We start from the raw sequence: 22,610 nt of genomic DNA on the forward strand, positions 1-22,610 counted from the left end.
TTAAACGGTAGTTACATAATCATTATTCATTATTCATTACTATACCTATAAGTGCACGGTATGACAGTAACAATATTCTAATGGTGTTGAATACCACAGCAACAACAACTAGTGTAACAACAAAATAATAACGACAAAACCACGTCATATACCTCAGTACAAACAAATCGTTGTTTACAGATCCATCTCTGCAACCGCTTCCTTTTTAAAAATTGAGTCTTGTTGGCATTGTCATCGTACAATCATTTCCACGATGCCATTTTACCATTTTCCTACCAGATAAGCATTGGATGCTGGTTGTTAGTGGAATAGTTTTGAAAACACTTGTAACGGCCAACATATAAACCCTACCGCGAGCGTCAGTTATATAATACATATCATATAGGACAAACACCGTCTTAAAATGATTATTATACCAACTGAAATTTGTTTAAGCCAAATACTGTGGTTGCATCCGTTCAATAAAGTTAATTTTATTCAACATCTATGTATAAATTGTTATTATTATTTTTTTTTTTTTTAAACACGATAATAAATATCGATACCTTGACGTGTAGCAGCACCAGAATATAAATATTGCTTGCCACAAAATACCGCTATCGTTGTAAATATCTGTGAGATGATGGAAGTGATGGTGAAGTTAGAGCTCTTCTTAGGCATTTAAAAAGTCCAAGAATATTTTTTTTGGTAATATGTAAATTATACATCAATTTTTTTCGTTATTTTGTTCTTTCATATTTAATTTATTATAAAATATAAATATTATATGAAAGTCTGACTCACTAACACACAACATAGGTAGCAAATTTTAAATTCAGAATAATCCATATTTCATCCTGTTATTTTTAATTTTGTAATTTTGATTATATATCTTGTTAGTTAGTTTGAACTTTCAATAATTCAATTGTAATGTAAAACTGTATACCTGATTAAAAGGCGCGGATCTAGAATAGATTTACAGGGTGGGGAGGGCATCTCGGATAACATTTTAACCAATCGACAAGGCAATGTATTTTATCTGTGCACCGAAAACAGACATTCTAGAATTCACCAGTTTACCGGGTGGGAGGGGTGGGAGAGGGCATCGACCCTTCCCCCCCCTATGAATTCGCGACAGCCTAATTATTATTATTTTTGTTTTCATTTCGTTCAGTAGGTACAGATTTTTTATTATATGCATATGAGATAATATTTAGACCATAACTGGTTTAAAACGGTTTAAGAAACGTCCGGTTGGAAAATTATCGTCTTGGCAAGGAGAGAAAAAAGGGACGATTTCATTATAAACCGGATGTAATAAATGGTAGTGGCCGTAGAGGGTCACGACGACACCGGTGTTTCAGCAGAGCTCCGTGCTGCTACGTACCATACAATCCATAACTGGCCGGGGGCCCGCCGTGTCGGTGGTTCTGGTTCTGCAGCCGGTGCAGCTTGGCGGCGGCCGCGGAGTAATGTGGTGGCGGCACGGACCTGTCGGCGTAATGCATCATCGTGGTCGCCGTGATGCCAACCACCGTGGGCGACGGTCACACGCCGGCCGCTCAACCACGGCGGGGCCTCGGGCCGCGACGACCGCCACAACAATGGCACCGCGACGTCGTCGGCACGGCCACTCGGCCAACCTGGCGCGCCGGATATACGCCGCAGCAACTGGGAGACTCGCGTGACGCCGCCGGTCCGCCAGCGGTGTTGCGGCCGCCGCCCGCTACGGCCACGGGCATGTGGTATCGATATGTACGCTATGCGGCGGTGCAGGCGAAAAACTGCACGAAACGTTTTACGGTACACGTATGCGTTGTGATGATGCGTGCGATATGCACCGTAATCGGCAACAACAACAACAACAACAATTGGCAATAGACTGCGCGATGGCAAGACGGCGGCATGCACGACGAGGCAGCAGCGGACACGCGAACACGACGCGGTCTTGCATCGACGGAAGTAGCGGCTCTATAGTCACGGCGCGGCGGCGGTCACTAGTTCACACGGACGAACGCGATGCGCGCGGCTAACGATTTTGTTATTCGCAAATATCCCGCGGGGCGGTTATAACATTATAGTATTATATATATGCGCTATCGTTCATAGGTATATCATATACATAGATATATACATTTATAAAGGCGACTGACGCTTGCGCTTGCGCGTGCCTATATAGCATACGCCACGCCGCCTGCACGCAATAACACGTAAAACCACCCACCGACCCACAGACCCACACACCCGCAAAACACCGTTTATCGCCGCCCGTTTATCGCTATCCGTAGTGTAGCGTAGTTGTATGTGTGTGTATCTAAAATACTCTATATATACACCCGTGATAATAATAATAATAATATATCGTACGATATTGTATGATATAATAATAATAGTATGAATAGCGCCGCCGTGTCTCATCGTTCGTGGTCCTCCGCGATGGCTTTGCGACGGAGGCGGCGGCGGCGACGACGGTGATGATACCGTAGCCAATGATCAATACCACCGCCACCGCCGCGAGACCTTTTGACCCGTCGCCTCGATTCCATATCCGCCGCTTCTTCGTCGTAGTTCGTCCCATATTTTGACCTCCACGGTAACGCGGCCGCCGCCCGCGTGCACGTGCAGCGACGTGTACACTGTACACCACAACCGCGTGAGTCATTGAACGTTTTTGTCGCCGGCGCTTTTACGCACATGCACATTATACTATATAATACCTACCTCGTGGCCTAAACACATATACCGGGTGATCCGTTTAGTACGTAACACACTTATCGTCGTTATTTCAAAAACTATAGTTTTTGAAAATGTTCCGCAAAAAAAAGGGTGTTTTCACTATTTTTATCGATAGTATTTTTTGAAATTTTTATTGCTAATTTGTACAAGCACAACACTTAATGGAGATATCTACTTTTATATTAGAGGTGACTAGGTGAGTCAATGTATCTATAGGTAGTTCAACAAATCGAACCAAACTTTTTAAAAATGTTTAATATGGTTTGAAAAAAAAACCAAACTCCAGCTACAAATAGTTTAAATTTCTACAAGTAATCTGAGCTCCAAAGGAATGTACGACCTCGAGAAAAAATTCAAATATATCAAACTTTAATTTAATTAATTAAGTTAATTTTCAGTTTGCAATAAAACCAAAAATTTTGATTTGTAACTTAACACAAACGCTCAGTTCGGATTCAGTTTGGCATTGGAATAAATGTTTGGAACGCGTTCGTGTTTCGATTGAACATAATATGAATAAAATGTTCTGTATTCTGTTGGAGACTAAATTTATGAGTTTAATGACCCACTTATATTAGGTATATCATAATACTCGAATTTCGAACGAGTGCCTATAGTCTGTGAGTTATAAGTAGAGCGAGGATTTGTATGCATTTGCATATTTATTCTGGTTGATCGCATGATATGCTAAGTGAGCACAAAATTTGTTTCATGACATAACGATTTAAAAAATGAAACTTTGTTAGTCCATATTTTTGAATATTTCGTCATTTTTCTATTTTAATGGCTTATTTTACAATTTTAATTGCATATTTCATCTTTTCGTGCATATTTCGATGTTTTTTTGGAAATTTTCTAAATTTATACTATTTTCAATTATAATATAAGAAAAAAATATTATATTTTTTATAATTTCGATTGTTTCGATTAATATCAATCGAATAATATAGGTAAGTACATTTATTTTAGGAGACATTTTTGATATAAATTGATTCCTTTTTTTATATATAGATTAAAGCTACCTAAAAATAGTGAAAGTGGGAAAAATAAAGAAAAGTGTTTTTAGTATTGACTATTTTTCCATAATTTTTTTTTTATAATATATTGTATTAATTAAATGTTCCAAAAATGATTTTTTTTATTTTCCATGCATATTTTAACATTTTACGAGTGCCAATATATATTTATGCATATTTAAGATTTTATTTTTGCATATTTGATTGATTTTTAATGCATATAAATCCGCGCTCTAGTTATAAGAATTTAATATATGATGGAATATTTTTTGATGGTAGGTACAGTGTTAAGCAAAAAAAATGTTGGTCCAATATTTTATGCTCTGCTGGCCTGTATTTAAAATATTTATTGATAAATAATATGCTAAATTTGTATACCTAGTATATTAGACGAATATGTATTAAAAACCATAAAAATGACCCTAAAAATGCTCTTAAAACATAAAAACGCCGAAATATGAAAATATGTACTTTGCATTGAAAACCAGACCCTACAATAACTTTTTAACTATATATTTGTTCGAAATTTAATTACGTATCTGATAGATCGAAATACTCTAAATGACATCTTGTTTCAGAACTATGGATTAAATATGTCTATATCGCCAAAAGAGTAAAAGATTAAACATTATACATTTTCCAAAAAATTCGTTTTGTAATGATTAAAATTAAGAAAAATAAATATTTTCAAAAACGTTAGTGTTTTCAAAATAATGAATGCCTTACGTTAAATAGGTCACCCCGTACAAATAATCTACTGACATCTACTTAATCTCCATTATGTTACATCATAATACCCTGCAGGGTATATAATATTATAATATAATATTCTCGTTACAGTCACGCGGTCCGCTTCGAACTGTGTGTAGGATGAGTGTGTGGTGGTGGTGTGAATCGGATGTAACTCGACGGGGATATTGTCACCCCAGATTCCACGAATGGCTTCTGTACAGTTTACCCATTTAAAGTTAGGTAAGTATATCGTTGATTTTCCTCGAACTCACGACACCTTCCGCAGTCGCCTTGACTTGACGGAGATTTAATTAAAGTCAGCGCAGGAAAATTATACCGTTATCGTCGTGTTTATGATTATACTTAATAGTTGATATAGATAATGATATTTAATTAAAACCATATCGTGTCGTATATGTATCGTGATTGCGTTTAACGGATTGTTATTAAATTTACATACAATAATAAGTCGGTAACGATTATCTACATATTATTGTAATAATATTTGAAATTTTTATGATATAGAAAAATTCTAAATAATACGTTGTCTTTATAAAATAATAAAGTAAATTTTATTGACAGTGATACTAGTTTAAATCTTTTTCTAATACTTATTAGATATTAAAAAAAAATGATTTCATATTCGTGTATCTATAATATTTCACTTTTATTTAATTCATTTTGTAATTGTACTAATTAATGTATTCTATTTTAACTTTAACTTAAGTTATAATTTGCTGTACATTTTTGTGTATTTTTTTTTTCAATTAGATTTTATTTCAGCAAAAAATAATTTTACTGTTATTATATTGCTGGGTATAATGACTAATAAAAGACATCAATGTCGATGTCTCGGAAAAAAGTCTTGTTTTTGTATGCAAAAATCTACCAGTATTGGCTTATTAGTATCATTCCTCTGATGATAACAGATATATCAAGTCAGCTCATCATAATAAAATAATATTTTGTGTTATCATTTTTTTTTTATAACATCTAACTTATTTGAACAGTATTGTTTAAATATTTATAACAATGCAAATAAAAACGCTGATTTAGTTATATTTTTTTTTTTTTTATACTTATAAATTTTAATTAGAAATATGTGTTTTTAGTTTTATTATCATAGGCCAATTAATATTATTTATTTATAAATTGTGTGTGTGATTTTTTAATTTTAACTCTAAAAAATATGTAAAATATATTCTATCAATATAATATGCTAAATAATATATTGACGCTTATCTCTCTTAAGTTATATCGGTTCAATATAATACACCATTATATTTTTATGCTTGACAAATAATTTCTATCAAAACAGATCATGATTAAAACATTTCCATTGAGCAAGACAAAAATCTACAATCATCCTATTATATTAGTATACCTAATCTGAATTATTTATAATTGTTTTTATATTTATTGGGCACCAAAGATATATTTTATTTCGTGGATACTTAGTTTCTGAAGAACCACAACAATATAAACTATATAGGTAGGTATATCAAACGTACCTTGCAATAGACCCAGCGCTGATTCTGGTCGCACTGAGGATGTCGGACCGCCATCTTTCTGAGGACGATACTTCAGTAAATTGGTTTCACTCATACTGCCGGGTCGATTAGTTGCAAACTTGTTGCCACCGTAACCATAGGCCGAAGTTAAAGCATCCACGTTCGCGACGTTCCGTGATGAAGAGAATGGCCTGTATAAAGAAATTGAATACAATGAATAATTGTACATAACCTATTATAATATAAGTGTCCAGTAGGTTAATACGTCTATTATAGACGTATTATATTATTATATTATATTATATTATATTACGTATTATATTAACAAATATAATCGAAATTCTAATCTCAAACCCTTAAAAATAAAAAAATAAAATATATATATATATATGTATATTTGTCTATATTAAATAGATAATAACATTTGTAGCAAATTTACTTTTTGTATAGAATTAAAAGTCTAAAAACAATATGTCTTAACCTTAAATTTGTTTTTTATTTCCGATGACAACAATATTTATGAGGGATTTTGTATCGAATGAAGAATTTAAGTTGGAAAATTTAAGTTTTAACATTTTAAACTCCAAATTCTTCAAGAGCATTGCCAATTACGACAAATATGTTTTTGATACTTTTTTATTATTGTATAAACAATTCTTGAGGATCTGGCTCATGTATTAAATATTCAAGCTTTTTGACTGAGGAAAAAATAAGTGTATAAATATAAATCAAAAACACAATTACCAAGTCTATAAGTAACTTAAAAAGAGCCCAAACATTTTTAAATTTACATCATGTCTTAAAAACATAAATACAAATATTTGATCAAAATGTCAAGTATCCACGGTTGTTTATTTTAGAATTATAACAAAAAAACAAATCGATTTCGTTAAAGAGTGGTGTTGTTTAAATATTCTCGTTTTCCTGTATTTTTTCACCATTATATTTACTTAGTGTTCATTGTCAAGAGACAAAAACGATTAATAAACATTGCTATATAACTAATAGCCTTATTGCTATTGATGTTAAATTTATTTTACGACCAATAAGAAAAAAAATACATATTTTGATATTATTTACTGAATAAGTTGGAATATTATGCAAGTTTGTATGATAGAAGTACATTTGAAGTCCCAAGTACCTGTCCTGCACTGGTTATACAATGTATTTCTATGAGTGGAAATTAATTGAAAAATATATTGAAAACCGCATAAAACTTACATTAAGATTACAAAATATAATTTTTAAACTTTTTGTTGTATGACACGATTTGTTTGCTAAGAATGCAGTGTTTTAGAACACTAACAAGAAAATATACATTGATTGCATTTAAATCCGTTCCTTGATCATACAAAAAAAATAAAATAAAATACCAGGACTTTTATTTAGGCTTTATGTATAGACCAAGGTACTTGGGTACCTATGTATCTACATTAAAATAAATGAAGTCGATACAGACATTTTGCTACCTACTTGAAAATGAACTACAAAATATATAGTTCGTAATGTTTATTAACAGCTATAGTTTATGTCTCGTATTTCCTTTTTGTAAAACACGGGCAATGATATGGTGGACATAATAATTAAAAGCTGCGCGCTTGTGCCAAATGGATCGTATTTTATTAGTCATATAATTGCTGCGTATTTAATTCCGACGATTAACTCTATATCGGTAAGCCTTCAATTAAATTTTACACATTTAGAGTATATGTATAGGTATAGAACAGATTTAATTAAAAAAAAAAAAAAGAATGCTTAATAATTATTTTAGAGGTGTATATCATATTAATATTATAACAGAAACAACAGTATTTAAACATATTGCGTCTGAAGTTGAGAAATATAATATTACTTTTGAGATTATATGTGATTTATATTAATTATTTATAGTAAGCCAAAGACTTCAAATAATAATTTACGTCTTACGTTATAGTTACTGGAGTTGATTTTGCTTTACTTTTTATAATAATAAACATTAATTTTCACTGAATAATTATAAAAATAAGGTATAATTACTTTTATTTGTAGCCATAAAATTCATATTATATAATATTCTGTTTCAAAAAAAAAAAAATTATATATATATATATATATATATATATGTATTTGTTTTAGAAGTTTTTTTTAAACGTACCTATTTAAGTACAAAAATGTACAATGTTAATTTAACTACAATAACTGGGTCACAGCTTTATTATAAATGTATAAATATTTATGATATAAAAATATGAGCACGAAAAGTAAATACACATTTTTTTAAATAATTCAATAATATGAAATATGAATAATTTGCAAAGCTACGTTGAAACTTTGAACATTCTATGAAGTTTGTTGTGATATCAACGTTATAAAATATTTTTTTCATGGAGAAAGTGATATTAATATATTTTTCCATTTATTGTTTGTTATTGAACAACTGCATTTTGATTGTTTATTCACATATTTTATGTATTATGAATATAAACTAATAGGTATACATTTAAAATTTTTCTTATTAAGAAAGCTCTATCTGGTAAATTTTTGAATTTTTATATATTACCAATTTTAAAACAGGTTAACTGGTTGATCTACCTAAAAAGTGTTAGGGCCTAATACGATGTCGATATACAAATAAATTCCTACATGCCCCTAAAACATTGGCTCATTATTAGCACATTCTATGAAATCTGAACTAATTATGTACAAAGGCTAATCTGTTAGTCAATAATGTTTGAACATTCACAAATTATCAGAGTAGAAGAATATAAGTTCTGCTTCTGCTGTGTTAAGTAATAAATTGAAAATAATTTATCATTGAATTGAAATCTTATCTATTCAGGAGTGTAACTGCATTATTTACATTAAAAGCAGATTTCACTACTTGTAGAGTCGTAGATTTCTTTTAGAATTACATTTGTGTATGAGGCTTGAGGCTCGACAAATAATTGATCATAAAATTTAAAATAAACTATTTGATAAAATTATAAGTATATATATTGCAATATATTTTAATTTATGTATCAATCAGTAACAAAATGTCAAGTGGATATTTAAATGTACGAGTATGTTAGTCCAAATTTGTACTCAAATCTTAAATTATATTCTTAAAGCTTTAGTTGAATAGGAAGTACATACATAATATTGTTAACATGTCAATAATGCCTATATAAGGTTAAACATTGAATTATCTATACAAAAATAAACTCAACTACCTAGCTACAATAATTAATATATAAACATTTTTAAATATCTAAATAATTTAAATTAAGATTTGTAAATATATCTTTTGTAATAGTTTCTATCCAATTAATAAACATTTAAATTATATTTTTTAAGCCATATAATATATGGCTGTTATTACCTTATATTATACCTTCATGTTTTTGAAAATCAGTTCAATTACCTATTTGGTTTTAATTTATATATACATTTTTTTTTTTTACTTTTATTTTACACAAATATAAAAATCTATAGGTACATATATTTTTTGCATTAAATTTAAATTATATGAAAGATACAAGATAACAGAAAGGCTTGATAAGATAAAGCCACCTACTGACGACACGTCTTCTGGAATGTATATTTATAAGTTTATTTTTAAGTTTTTAATTATAATTTTTAATAAATAGAATACTAAATCCAAAGTATTTATTAGAAATTTTATACAAATTCAGTTATAATATGATTAGAAGTTTTATAAGTGTGTTCTTTTTAGTTATCTCTATATCTATTCAGTATGTTTAATAAATAAACTATGTACGCATTTTTGAAGAAAAAAAAAATATATGATAAGTACCTAGATATATTGTGTACTTACCATCAACCTAATATTTTTGTCACATCCACCTTATGTTCATTGCAATTCGCAACTTATAAAAATTGTAATGATTCCTAAATGTGTGATTTTAGTTTGGTTGATTGTACTATTTACAATTAAAAAAAAAAATACCTACTAAACATGTAATCTAATCATACATCTAAAAATTATTAACCAATATTATTTAAAAATGTGAGAAATAAATTTAGTTATAAATAATAATAGTAATAATTAATAATTAAAATATAATAAACCACTCTTAGTTTTAGATTTTTAGTTAGTTCAAATATATAACAACATAAATTATACATTTATTTTGGTGATTATATATTTTCTTCAGAAAATCAAGTTTTAAAGTAATATTTTTACAATTGTATCATTTGATATATCTTCATGAATGACTTTAAAATGTTTTTAGAACCACCGACTGATTGAACTCTTAACTTTAAGTTTGGTTCTCATATTAGTTTATAACTAAACACACATAATAATTATATTATTATAAAATAGTAGGTATTCCAAGGAAATTGACCAAGATACAGCCTATATAAATTAAATTATCAATACATTTTATATTTTTTTTTAGTATCCTAGCCAAAGATTTTAGAGACAACTGTTCATCATTATATTCTCTAGAAAGACCTGGTGCAATTAGATAAGCTAATATCATGTAAATGGAGATGTCTGATGGGGTCGCTGTAAATTGCGGCCCATTTTTAATTTTTTATGTAAATTGCGGCCCGGGCATATTTTGCATATACGTAAATTGCGGCCTGGCTATATTTTATATACACGTACATTGCGGCCTGGGTATAATTTTTATTACCTAACCGAATATTTTTTATCAATGATATTAAAATCAATATTTTCCTTCTCATTTTTCAGACTTAGGGCTGTCAATATAATTGTATCAATATTGGTATGATGAAAAATATTGGTTTTGCTGTTTTTAATTAAAAATATATATTATTAGCAATTAGTAATAATGTGTCAGTAAAAATGTGTTTTTACATAAGGTATCCGATCAAATGCACACTGTTTGCTAGTAATATATTATATTAGTATATATATTATTATTATCTAAATCGATCATTCAAAGATTAAAACTTATCTTTAAATTGTACAACCTACCGGAAATCGGAATATCCCAGTCCGCAATTTACGTACATTTCAAATATACCCGGGATGCATTTTACGTATATTTTAAAAGTACATGGGTCGCAATTTACGTAGTATATAACTATGACCTTTTTGGGGGGACGCAATTTACCGACTCCGGTCTGATGACAGTGTTCGGCGCATTAACCCGCTATCTCCGGAGAAAACATTGGAAACACGTCTGATCATTCCGCATGGTATATGATAGCATAATATTATTATTTTCATTTTATCAATTATCATGTATAAGTTTTAATATCAGTATTTTAATATTAATTTACGATTTAAGTTATTAAATGTATTGTTTTTAATTTATAATAGTTGATTTAACAATTTACTGTTTTAATCGGTTATAATATATTGTATATTTATATAATATTACAACTTAATATTTTTATTATTGCTTTGATAATATTTTATGGCATCATTAACTATGATGCTAATATACTCGATTTTCTTTAAGACTGATACTTCTACGGATGTTGACGATTCTTTCACAGATCCTGATTTTAAACTGGAAAAAGTTAATTTAGTTTATCTGACAATTATGATTAGAGGGTATTTTATGCTGAATGAGAAATAAATCAGTTGAATAGTCCCAATATAATTGAATGTACGGATAAAAACAATTCTGATGATGAAATTATTAATGGAGTTACAACAAGAAATTGTAAGAAAATAATAGAAAATCCTAGTATTCGGAGAAGACATTTAGTAAAAAAAACAAGATCTACAGTTAAGGAATATAAAAGTACAAACAAGATAGAATCAAAACTTGTGACTGGTCCTGCATGTACATTTATAATAGATATATAAATATTACATTAAAATCACTGATTTAATAATTAAAGTTCTCAATAAAACAGGTGATAAATAGAAGTGAGACACTTTTTTGTGTGTAATAATCAGCACGAATAATGTACAAAGACTTTGATGTCGAGTGAGAATTTTAATCATTAGGATTCGAAGAGTTTCATTTTCAAAAAAAATCTAAAATATTTAAGTTCTCCAAAATACTTTTTAAAAATAGAAAAGGCTAAATTTCGGGATGTCTATTACCCGGCAGCGAAATATGTCTCAACTGATAATGTATGGTCCTATAACAATCTATTTGTTGGAGCTGAATTATGAGCAATATTCAGAACATTTTAAAATTTAATACAATAAAACTAAATAATATCATGACATCACATTCAAAATGTTAAGTTTATTGTGTATGTTATTTTATAATACTTTTTGTTTAGTTTGTTTGTTTAAGTTTTTATAAAATAAAAGTAGTTTTATTTCGTGTTTTAAATATTTTGTATAACTAACATCAAATAGTTACACTTGCTATAATTTTTGTTTATAAGTAAAAGTTAATTATTTTGTATTTTAAAATATTTTTATTGACTAATATTACCTACATAGTATTTCTTTTTATAGTTTTTTTAAAGTATGAATCAATTTATCTTATATTTTGAATATTTTATTAACTAGTAGGCACTACTAATTTGTTTCATTTGTTTATTTCGCTCACCCCCATTTTTCCGCCTTGATAATGATAGTATTAAAATTAAAATTTTTTAAATTTTTAAAAATACCTACTTCAATACCATGTTTTTAAATTCTTAAGATTCTTTTCCAAACTACTTAAGGAATACCTATTGCGATACGAACTTCAGCAGTTTTCAAAATTAGTACCACTTTCATTTCTTACAATAAATTATGATGTAAATCACTTTTTTTTTGAAAATAATATAATAATATGTACCTAATTCAAAATTCAAACGAGTAGTTAATTGCAGTTATTAAAATGTTTATACTAAGGATAAAATTCCTTACAACTAGTTTTATAAAAATATGAAATAAATGTTAGATATATGTTGATAGATTAACATTAACTATCAAATTTTTCTAATCACCTTAGCCCCCATTTCTTCCAAACTTAATGAATTTTTATTATTATTAGTACATAAAGTAATATAGTTCAAAAAGTACTCGTTTGAATTTTTATTTTGATATTTCAAGAATCTCAGATAAATTATCTACCTACTTTAAAATTATTCACAGTATAGAAAGCGAAGATTCTCGTTTGATAAACAAGATCTAATCTTCACAGGTCGCTTTTCAAATAGATGAAAGCACTCAGTATTATTTTACGTTATAGATATAGTACACCTGTGGTGGTAATTTACATCTTATTGTAACCATAACAGAAATAATTGGTGACACATAATAGACAATTGAGATCGTTAAGACTATTAACGGCTGCACGGCGATACCGGAAACTTACTTAAACTTATCCATCATGGCTCGCATCATCCGCTCACGGCGTTTAGCATTTGCAGCCGCTGGCCACTGTGCGCCAGCTATCTCCATGTCAGGCGGCGGTAAGTCGGGCAACCGTCGTCGACCATCCCGGCCGTTGCTACCCCGCAACGACGACGAGCGCATCGAGTCCGGTTCGCTGAGGGTGTCCGACGGTGAGGCCGTCAGATCTCTGAGCCCAAGTCCACCGCCGCTTATCAGCAGAGCGCCTCTGGGCGTGCTGACCGGCGTGTTTTGCTGCGGCGGTGTCGCTGAGAGAAAACACGCAAAAATTGTGTAAATTAATACGTAAACCAAACACAAATAATATTTAAAATATACAATGATTATAAAGTGTTCTAAAGGATATTAAATACATTTAAAACCGATTTGTTGTTACAAACCTTTTGATTTTAATTTTTCAAATTAATAAATTAAGCGTGGCAATAAAGCTTTTATAAATAGTAAAGTTATTTTCCCTTTTGTTTTCGTTCCAGGCATTTTCATTTTCACAATAGTGTTCGGTTATTTTATAGTTTATTTTATGAAACTTTGTTTTATAAGTTATTAACGAAGGAGCGTCTTTTAAACTCACTTTTTAATTAAAGTTTAAGTTAAGTGGATTATAAGTGTACGATATACATTGTCATTACTATATTACTGCAGTCTTTGTTTAAAAAGTTTTATATGTTTTAAAAGAATAATATTTTTAATTCGTTCGGTCTCATTAAGACGTGTATATTTGGAACCTATTTTATACAGTAGGTTTTACGTATTAGATTATTTAAGACTTTAATTTAATTTCTTACATTTTTAAAGCGGTTACTTCCATCAATTCAGCATATAAATTTATTATAGATATACACCACTAAATCGGATGGGTATTTTACTGATAATTTACCATTTGGGCACCTGTCTAGACCTACAACTCTGTTTAAATGGACTTTATAAACATCACGACACCATTAATGGAAAGTCTTTGATTAGGTACCTATTACTTTTTATTTGTATGGAGGATGTGTAAGAATTTTTAACATTGAGGTTTACAACTCAAACAATCATTGCAACTTACGATGTAAAGTTGAAGCCTGTGACGAGGTTTGTTGCTGTCCGGCTGTCTGATATTTAAGCGCCGCTGACCCATCATTCAAAGCTTTGACACCGGTCTGCTGCTGGTCCGCCGTAGTCGAAGACGAGTTTAGAAGTACCGTTACTTTGGCCGTATTGGTACTACTGACCGGCGCTAAAGAACTGTTCTGCACCTGTTGCTGTTGCTGCAACTGGTTTTGAGGCTGTTGATGTTGTTGAAGTTGCTGTTGTTGCTGGTAATTGTTGCCATTGATATAGAGCTGTTGCTGCTGCGGCGCAATAGTCGTCGGGTTGTCGCAATGCTATAACACCACAAATGACAGCTGATATAATTTATTAATGTTTCTTAAATAATGTATACGCGAACATAATGACTTAGTCTGCTATTTCAATTAAAGCGCCAATTATTGTAATACTAATTGATTCGTTATCAACTGGTTAACATATTCTATTGTACACAGAGGCGCTGTTAAAAATATATTTGTTTAGACAAATCAAAATTGATTACAATTTACTTAACTTGGTAGAATATGTATAAGCATATATATTACATGGGCTTATAATTTAATAATTTCTGTCTGACGCTATGGCTGAATGAAAAACATTCTCAATAATTATACTTAATATTTTGATGACACGGATTTGAATAGCGTTCAAATAGCAATATAAAATTACTTAACAATATTTTCACTATAAACTTAATCTTGGTTAATTTAACGTGTTTATACGACGACTGAAATATTACATACATAATTGTATTTCTTATTAAGGCATAATGATTATGTAAGAGGGTGGCCTATAATATTATCATCGACCCCGATAAATAATCGTGAATTTACGTCTAATGCAGCTTTCAGAGTCCTCGCGCACCTGTATAAATACATCAGCTCTGTAGGTACTTACTTGACCCTGTTGCTGCTGCAGTGGTTTAAACGCGGTAGAACTAAGGTCCGCCGCCGTGGCATCGTACTTTATACCATCTGAAGTAACCTGAGTTCCACCCAGAGTCAAAGCCGACACATTCTGACCAGAGTTGAAGTCCACCCGTTGCTGTTGGTGGGGTTGCTGTTGCTGTTGTAGTTGTTGTTCGGTACCATATTGGTGAGGATTATTGCCAACGATCGAAGGTAACTGTTGTTGATCTTGATCAGGAAATCTCTGATACTGTTGCAGCTGATTGGACTGATATTGTTGGTTCTGCTGCTGTTGATACTGCTGTTGCGGCTGTTGTTGTAGTTGTTGTTGGGACTGATTGTATTGCTGCTGGTTTGACTGCTGCTGTTGTTGCATTTGATTGTGCGAGAGTTGTTGTTGCGGTTGTTGTTGTTGTTGTGGTTGTTGTTGTTGCTGCTGTTGCTGTTGCTGATATGTGCCGTATTCCGGTTGATAAGGCTGGTACAAGATATCTTGTTGTTGTTGATATGTCTGTTGTTGGCAGTTAAACATAGCACTGCCACTGTCTCCTAGTTTATTATACAACAATTGTTGTTGCATTGCGGCCGCGTTTCCAGTGTCAATCGTCGACGAAGACGAATAATTCGTTTCGGTCGGCAGACTATTGGCTGCTGTGATGCCGGTGGCCGTGTACTGTTGCTGTCGTATTTGTGAATCGGCGGCTATAGTTTGTAGCTGTTGCTGTGCCTGTCTCGCAACGATGTTCGACGGCCCGGTTCCGACACCACCGGTGCCGTACAACAAGCCGTCTTCCGACGGTCCGTAAGCGTTGTTGGTGGTTTGCTGCTGCTGCTGCTGCAGTTGAGCGACAGAAGTGTTGCCGTACTGCTGTTGCTGTAACGGCTGTTTCTGCTGCAGCAGTGGAGACGAGCCTGTACAGTACAGCTGGTACTGTTGGTCTCGCAGATTTTGACTGATGATCGATTGGGTGCGTCGCAATTGCGTTGTCGTACCGGGAGACGTCGAAAAACCATCGGTGAAACTATGCTGTTGATATTGCTGCTGTTGCTGTTGCGTCTGCTGTTGATACTGTTGTTTCTGATTGTTTTCGCCCGACATGGAATCGTATTTGAGTTTGTTCTCGCCAAATTTTTCACTGCCGTTGTACAACGGAGTCGTTGTCGTTGCTGCTGATCCACTACCGTTCATGTTAGCTAAAAAAAAAATAATAATGTAGTTCAGTTTAAAGAAACAAAAATGTACGAGCGATGCGAATTTCGTAATTTTTCGACACAAGTTGAAAATCAAAAATATAGTTTATCAGGTCGTTGTAAGTGTAGTGGCTGTGAAGATACTAGGATAGTTGGCATCACCAGGGAATAAATAAACAGGTGTAAATACGGCGCTATATATATCGGTGTGTTTCGGATTTAGTTAACTCAATTCACGAGTAAGCCTGAATCAGTGTAACTAGCTTTTTCATCTAATTTGACCTAAATGAGAAATCTGCCCGCGGCTGATATTGCCATTGGTACGTTTTCTCGCGTGACACGAACTAATCTCTAAACATTTCTGATATTTCTGAGAAAAATTGTTAAAACTTTCATCAAAATCGTTTTAGTAGTTTTTGGGCCTAATAGCTACAAGCATATAGATATTGTCTTTTGTTGTACATTTGAATAACAAACAATATGTTATATTTTTTTTTTTTTAATTAAATAATTCATATCAATGCATTTAAAAAAAATATTTTTCTGTAATCTATGAAAACTCTAGGTGAACAAAATATTAATTCGGTGTTGAGACTTATCCAAATAATATTTTTTTTTTTTTTTTTTTTATCTATAAAAGAAAGATATCTATGATAGAAAAGTCGTTATATTTTTAGTAATTATTATCTAGATACTATAAGTAAACCAAACATTTTTTTGGACTCCTTGTATGCATGCAAGTTGATATTATGGTCTATGGTGGCCATTTTATAAATGTCAAGTATTCATAACGTAAAATATAATAACAACAAGATCAACAAAAATCTACGAACGTCATAATATAGAACTATCAAGCTTATAACAATTACACATCAAAATTAATTAATTTGTTTTCATCTTTGTTTTATCTTAGACAATTTTTATTTGTATTTTATCTTATCTGAGATTGTTAAAATATATTTTATCTTTTCTTAATCTAAAATAATATTTTTATTTATCTAGTCTCAACACTAAATATTATTCAGTTTTCGTGAGCCAAAATGAAATTAATGGGTGAGCTATCTTATATAGTAAAATAGATAGCATAGCATTATTATCTCCCACTCTTAATGGTTAATGTTGTATGATGACTTTATTGTTGATTATTTATTTTCAATTTTAAGATCTAAGCTTCTATTTATTTCTACCTTGAAGTTTGAGAACCATATGATAAATATTGTCGCTGACTACGAAATACTGATAATAGCATACTATAAACCAGCACTTCCCAAAATTTTTTTCCGTGGTGCCTTTTTTTGGACCAAATATAGCCCAATATAGCCATGGTGCCCTGCTGTAAATATCATGAAAGACAGGACAAAAAAAAACGTTGAGTTGAGCAATGTGAAAAAAGTTCAGACCTTAAAGTAATTTTTTATTTAAAAAACGACAGCGAAATAAATGATATAACGATATATTATATTAGGATGTTGTTCAAAGTAAAACTATCAATCGTTAGACCGGACAACTAGGTTTACGTGGTGCAAGAAATCGTGATCGATACTATTTCAATTGTAATACGCAAGCCACCAGAACAAAGTCACTCATCGTATAATAAGGAATCCTGGATTACAGCGTACTTAAATGTACCATAGTTTCTGAGACCTGAGCACCTTTATGCTCGTGCATAAAGCCTCATGAACACAAACACACTATTATAATTTATGCTTGTTTAAAATAAATTATCATTTCTTCTTATTTTGAAAAAATGTCTATAAAAAGTCGTTAGAAAATGAATTGCTGGAAAGGCTGCATATAGTAAGATCCCTTAGGTATCATCGTACCGTTATTAATAATTCCATAACCTATTACTTAAAGTCAGTTTTATTCCCCTTCACTAAATATCTACCTATTTTTTCATTATTTTAAATCATAATATTAAAACCGTTGCAATCTCATAATATATATTACTTGTAATTACTTACAAGTTACAGTTTTTTATATTTCAAAATAAAATAAAAAGGAAACTAAAAATTTCCAATGAGTTTATACTGTTTATAGTTATAACTTTAATTGAAATCAGCAGAGTAGTTTTTGTGAAATGATTAAAAGGGAAAAGTAGGTAACTGCTCTGCTGTACAGTAGAAGAAGAGTGTACTTAATAATCGAGTAAACACTGTAATGGATATGTTAATTTTAAATGTATCATCGCCGTATATGATAATAAAACGATTCTGAGAAAACCCAAATTTTAGGGCATAAAGCTTACCAAAAAATTATTTTAATAAATTAAATACTGAGAATTATTATATTCAATATTATCAAATGTACCAACTTGATTCAATTTTATACAAGAAACCTCCAATCATAATTAGGGAATTTTTTGATATCAAATAATTTTGATCATTGATTTGAATCGTAGATATTGTTAATTCATTCATTATTTAACTATACAACTAGGACTGTTCAAAGTTCAGCATATATTAGATATATAGTAACCTAACCTAACCGTCGTAGTGTATTATGTTACTAGCCTAAAAGGCTTACAATTTTATACACTAAAATCATAAATTTAATTATTTATAATAAATATTATTTTAGAGTTTTTTAAACATTTATAAATATTTAATTTTCTATCAAAAGTTATTTTTTGATGTTCCTATTAATTTTATTAAACGTTAGGACATACTGCTAAAATATAGAAACGATAAAAACAAAAAAATGGAAAATATTAAGTTTAAATTAACTGCATTAATTTGATTATAATTTAATAAATATGGATAAGTACTAATTATTTTATTTAGTACTGTACGTATAGTTGTGAAGGTGTACAATTTTGGCTCAGTTATTTTCGAATAACTTAACATTATTAATTATAATTATTATTTTTAATATGAGAAACTATACCCTGCATTTACATGAGCAATATAAGTATCTGGATTGGCATTTTTTATTTTATAATATTCAGTACCTACGGCTTAATGTATAAGCAATCTAGCTATAATACATTAAAATAATGTATACATTGCAAAAAGCAACGTTTTTATATCTATCGCTCTTTGAATATTATAAATGTATTTTTTTATTACATTATATTTTGCTTAATAATGCAATGATTAAAATTACTGATTAGACAAAAAATATGAAGTGGAGTTAAACTTAGGGTCGGTAGGTAGGCCATTTGATCATCGCATCCACCCAATCCACTTGACTGGATATTTATGAGTTCGTGATCTAGAAATATTTGACCTTTTTAAAGTTATTTATTAGGTACAATATGGTATCACCCTATGATTGAAATATTTATAAATTATTTAAAAAGTATATTTCAGAGGTATTCAAACTGTGGGTCGTGGCTCCTTGGGGCGTCGTGAGAGTTTGCTAAGTGAGTCGCGTCAAAGCACCGGAAACTAACATTGTATACCTAGATCTTTTATAATTATTATAAATATTATTTGTAATCATCGTTTAAACGATAACGAAACACATCACGCGATTATTTGAGTTTTATTTCTAGTAGGTACTAAAGTCAATGTTATTATCATCCATATTGTATCAGTGTGTTATTTCAATTTTTTCATCATAATTTGGGAGCCGTCTAAATAATGTAAACACATAAAGGAGCTTAGGGATGAAAAAGTCTGAATACCTCTGGTATATTATTATGTTATATTTTTTAGTTTATTGATGTTTACTGTTCCTTGTTAATTAATGGTGTACCATAAAAAAAACCGTAAATTACTTTTCTCCAAATAGGTAGTAATTTAGAGTTTAAAAAAATACTGAATTATGTTTCAATTTTCAGCTAACTCTTTTATCAGCTTATTAAAATATATAAAATGTATGGCGTAAAGCTACCGTTTGAAATAATTGTTAGCTTAAAGACTTTATTTAATCAAGTCATTTTAATTAAAATCAACATTGATGATGATTAAACCATCTCTAAATAAGTTATTGTCACGGAGTATAAGATGTTATGACCCAAAATTAAGCATTGACTAAAAATATCTACTCAATAAACAATATTTTTTTTTAACTAACTCAACAAGGCTAAATTTTTGACAATATAAATTAATTTGATGATAAATTTAATTCACCTAAATTTGCATATTTTATTTTATGGCAATAGAAAATATTTAAAACAGCATTGGATAAACTTTGTGATACTTCTTAAATATCTAACATGTATAATATACTTTATAAGTACACATAGGTACAAACAATTTAATTATACCTTTATTTCAATTAATTTTCAATGTCTTATTAATTTGTACATATTTTTTTTGATTGAATCCCGGTTCTATATGACAGCAATTATGTCAACCTTATGCCTTGTAACTGAACGATTAAAATGAAAAGTATTTTTGTTTTATTTTTAATAAAAAATCTTGCTTTATCTGTTCTAAACGTAATATAAGGGAAAATCGATAATTTATTATTAACGATAACGCGAAATTGCGTAGGTAGGTCCATTATCAATTCATCGAATGTCGCCGTCGTTAATCGCGCACAGTGTTTTTGTTTAAAAACTCAAGTGATGAATTTTAAACGCTTGCATTTACCTATAGACCGGCTAAAGTCAGCCAACATTCCACTGATCGTGCCGCTGCTGTCGTTGTCAGACACCACTGCCGACGCCACGGTCACCTGCTGCGCCGCCGGTTGTATCCCATAATTGTGTCGTTGTGTCTGTTGTTGCTGTTGCTGCTCCAACAACTCGTCTTCGTCGTCTTCGTCATCGTACTGTCAAAAATACAATTAGGTACGATTAGTACGACAACGCATTTGGCCGGGAAAAAAGTACTAAATAATAATATTAAACGGTTACGAAACGTTTATAAATACCGCACACATGAAAAATAAATCATCTACTTAACAACTACAAATATTATGATTTTCCGCCGTCTAAACAGCAGTTTAACATTAAATACCATATTAATATCTGCTTACTACGGAGCTTAAAAGTAATACAATAAAATATTATTGTTCATGACTGCGGCAGGCTAGTCAAGGAATTTGATATAATAATATATCATAATATTATTATAATAATATTCTATATCATAGTATTACAGCCATTTAAATCTGTTTCGTTTAAATAGCTAATCGTGATTAATCACATCTAACATTATTATTATAGACTATAGTATAGGTACGTTAAAAGCGTTCGTTATTACCTATATAAAACGTCACCATACGAGAGCGACGCTAATATTAGTATAATAATTAATAATAACACACATCAAAATTAAATACAATACATCTACCTAGGTATATTATGGGATAACAAAACATTAATAAACAATACATTTTTTGTTAAAATAATATTAAATATATACTGGTGCAACGAAAGACCTATATTTATATTTGTATACTAAAGAATGTGCCAACTGCAGGATGCTAAATTATTATAGAGGTTCTATACGTTCGCTGAAACTGTATTCGTTTTCTATAAGTACACCCTTTACGCTATCCATATAATGAAAATAATATAAATTACAATATAATACGATAATTTAAAAATAGGTATTACTGCCAACTCGATAATAATAATATTTATTATACCACTGCTAAATTCTAGTTTTTACTAATACCTATATAGAGATAGGATGTTGATGATTTTTTTTAAATATATATTTTTTGTGTTCAAAGCAAAAACTTTTTATCATCGAAATAACATTTAACGGTGACCCTTTAGATTTACTCTATAGCAGATCAAGTTTCTTGTACTTTTTCTTTTTTAGGTTTCAAAATTTTTAGGAATTTTTTGTAATTAATTGTGTTACTCTTTTTAAATTATCAACGTCCTATATAATCTCTACTGTTACACATAAAACATAATATAATATATTATATAAATTGTTTGTACATATCTACGCATTGTGCTACAGTGTGTAAAAACGATTACATTCATGTACAGCAACGACGCAACTATATATAAGAAGAATAAGGGTGATGGCTATATAACAACGACCCCATGTCCGAACGTGTTACACGAATTTTTATTAAACGTCGAAACACCATGTGATTAAATATGATGATGACGTCGATGAAGACGAAAACGATGATGATGATGATGATGATGATCGATCGTGGTTTTTTTTTAAATGTTAACGTCCAACCCTGTATTATACCTACCTACCTACATATAGTTGCACTCGTGCGGTGAACAGTTACACTATATTATTACGTCTACGTGTAAATAAAATAGTAAATTATA

At 30.4% G+C, this 22,610-nt stretch overlaps 1 protein-coding gene across 4 annotated transcripts in view; it reads right to left on the bottom strand.

Annotated features, from left to right (window-relative positions):
- LOC107168779 (uncharacterized) overlaps window positions 1-22,610 on the bottom strand; it is a 132,315-nt gene that overhangs the window by 26,774 nt on the left and 82,931 nt on the right. For all 4 annotated transcript variants that reach the window (XM_089218074.1, XM_089218073.1, XM_089218075.1 and 1 more), the window contains 5 exons: window positions 20,953-21,133; window positions 15,210-16,414; window positions 14,290-14,608; window positions 13,204-13,489; window positions 5,975-6,165 (listed from right to left, as the gene is read on the bottom strand). In XM_089218074.1, the coding sequence (XP_089074200.1) occupies window positions 5,975-6,165; window positions 13,204-13,489; window positions 14,290-14,608; window positions 15,210-16,414; window positions 20,953-21,133 (2,182 nt within the window). The remainder of the gene's footprint in view (window positions 1-5,974; window positions 6,166-13,203; window positions 13,490-14,289; window positions 14,609-15,209; window positions 16,415-20,952; window positions 21,134-22,610) is intronic.

The sequence above is a fragment of the Diuraphis noxia genome, unplaced genomic scaffold, assembly GCF_037042655.1.
Source record: "Diuraphis noxia isolate RWA-SAM2 unplaced genomic scaffold, SU_Dnox_SAM2 contig0001, whole genome shotgun sequence".
In the NCBI taxonomy this organism is placed as follows: domain Eukaryota; kingdom Metazoa; phylum Arthropoda; class Insecta; order Hemiptera; family Aphididae; genus Diuraphis; species Diuraphis noxia.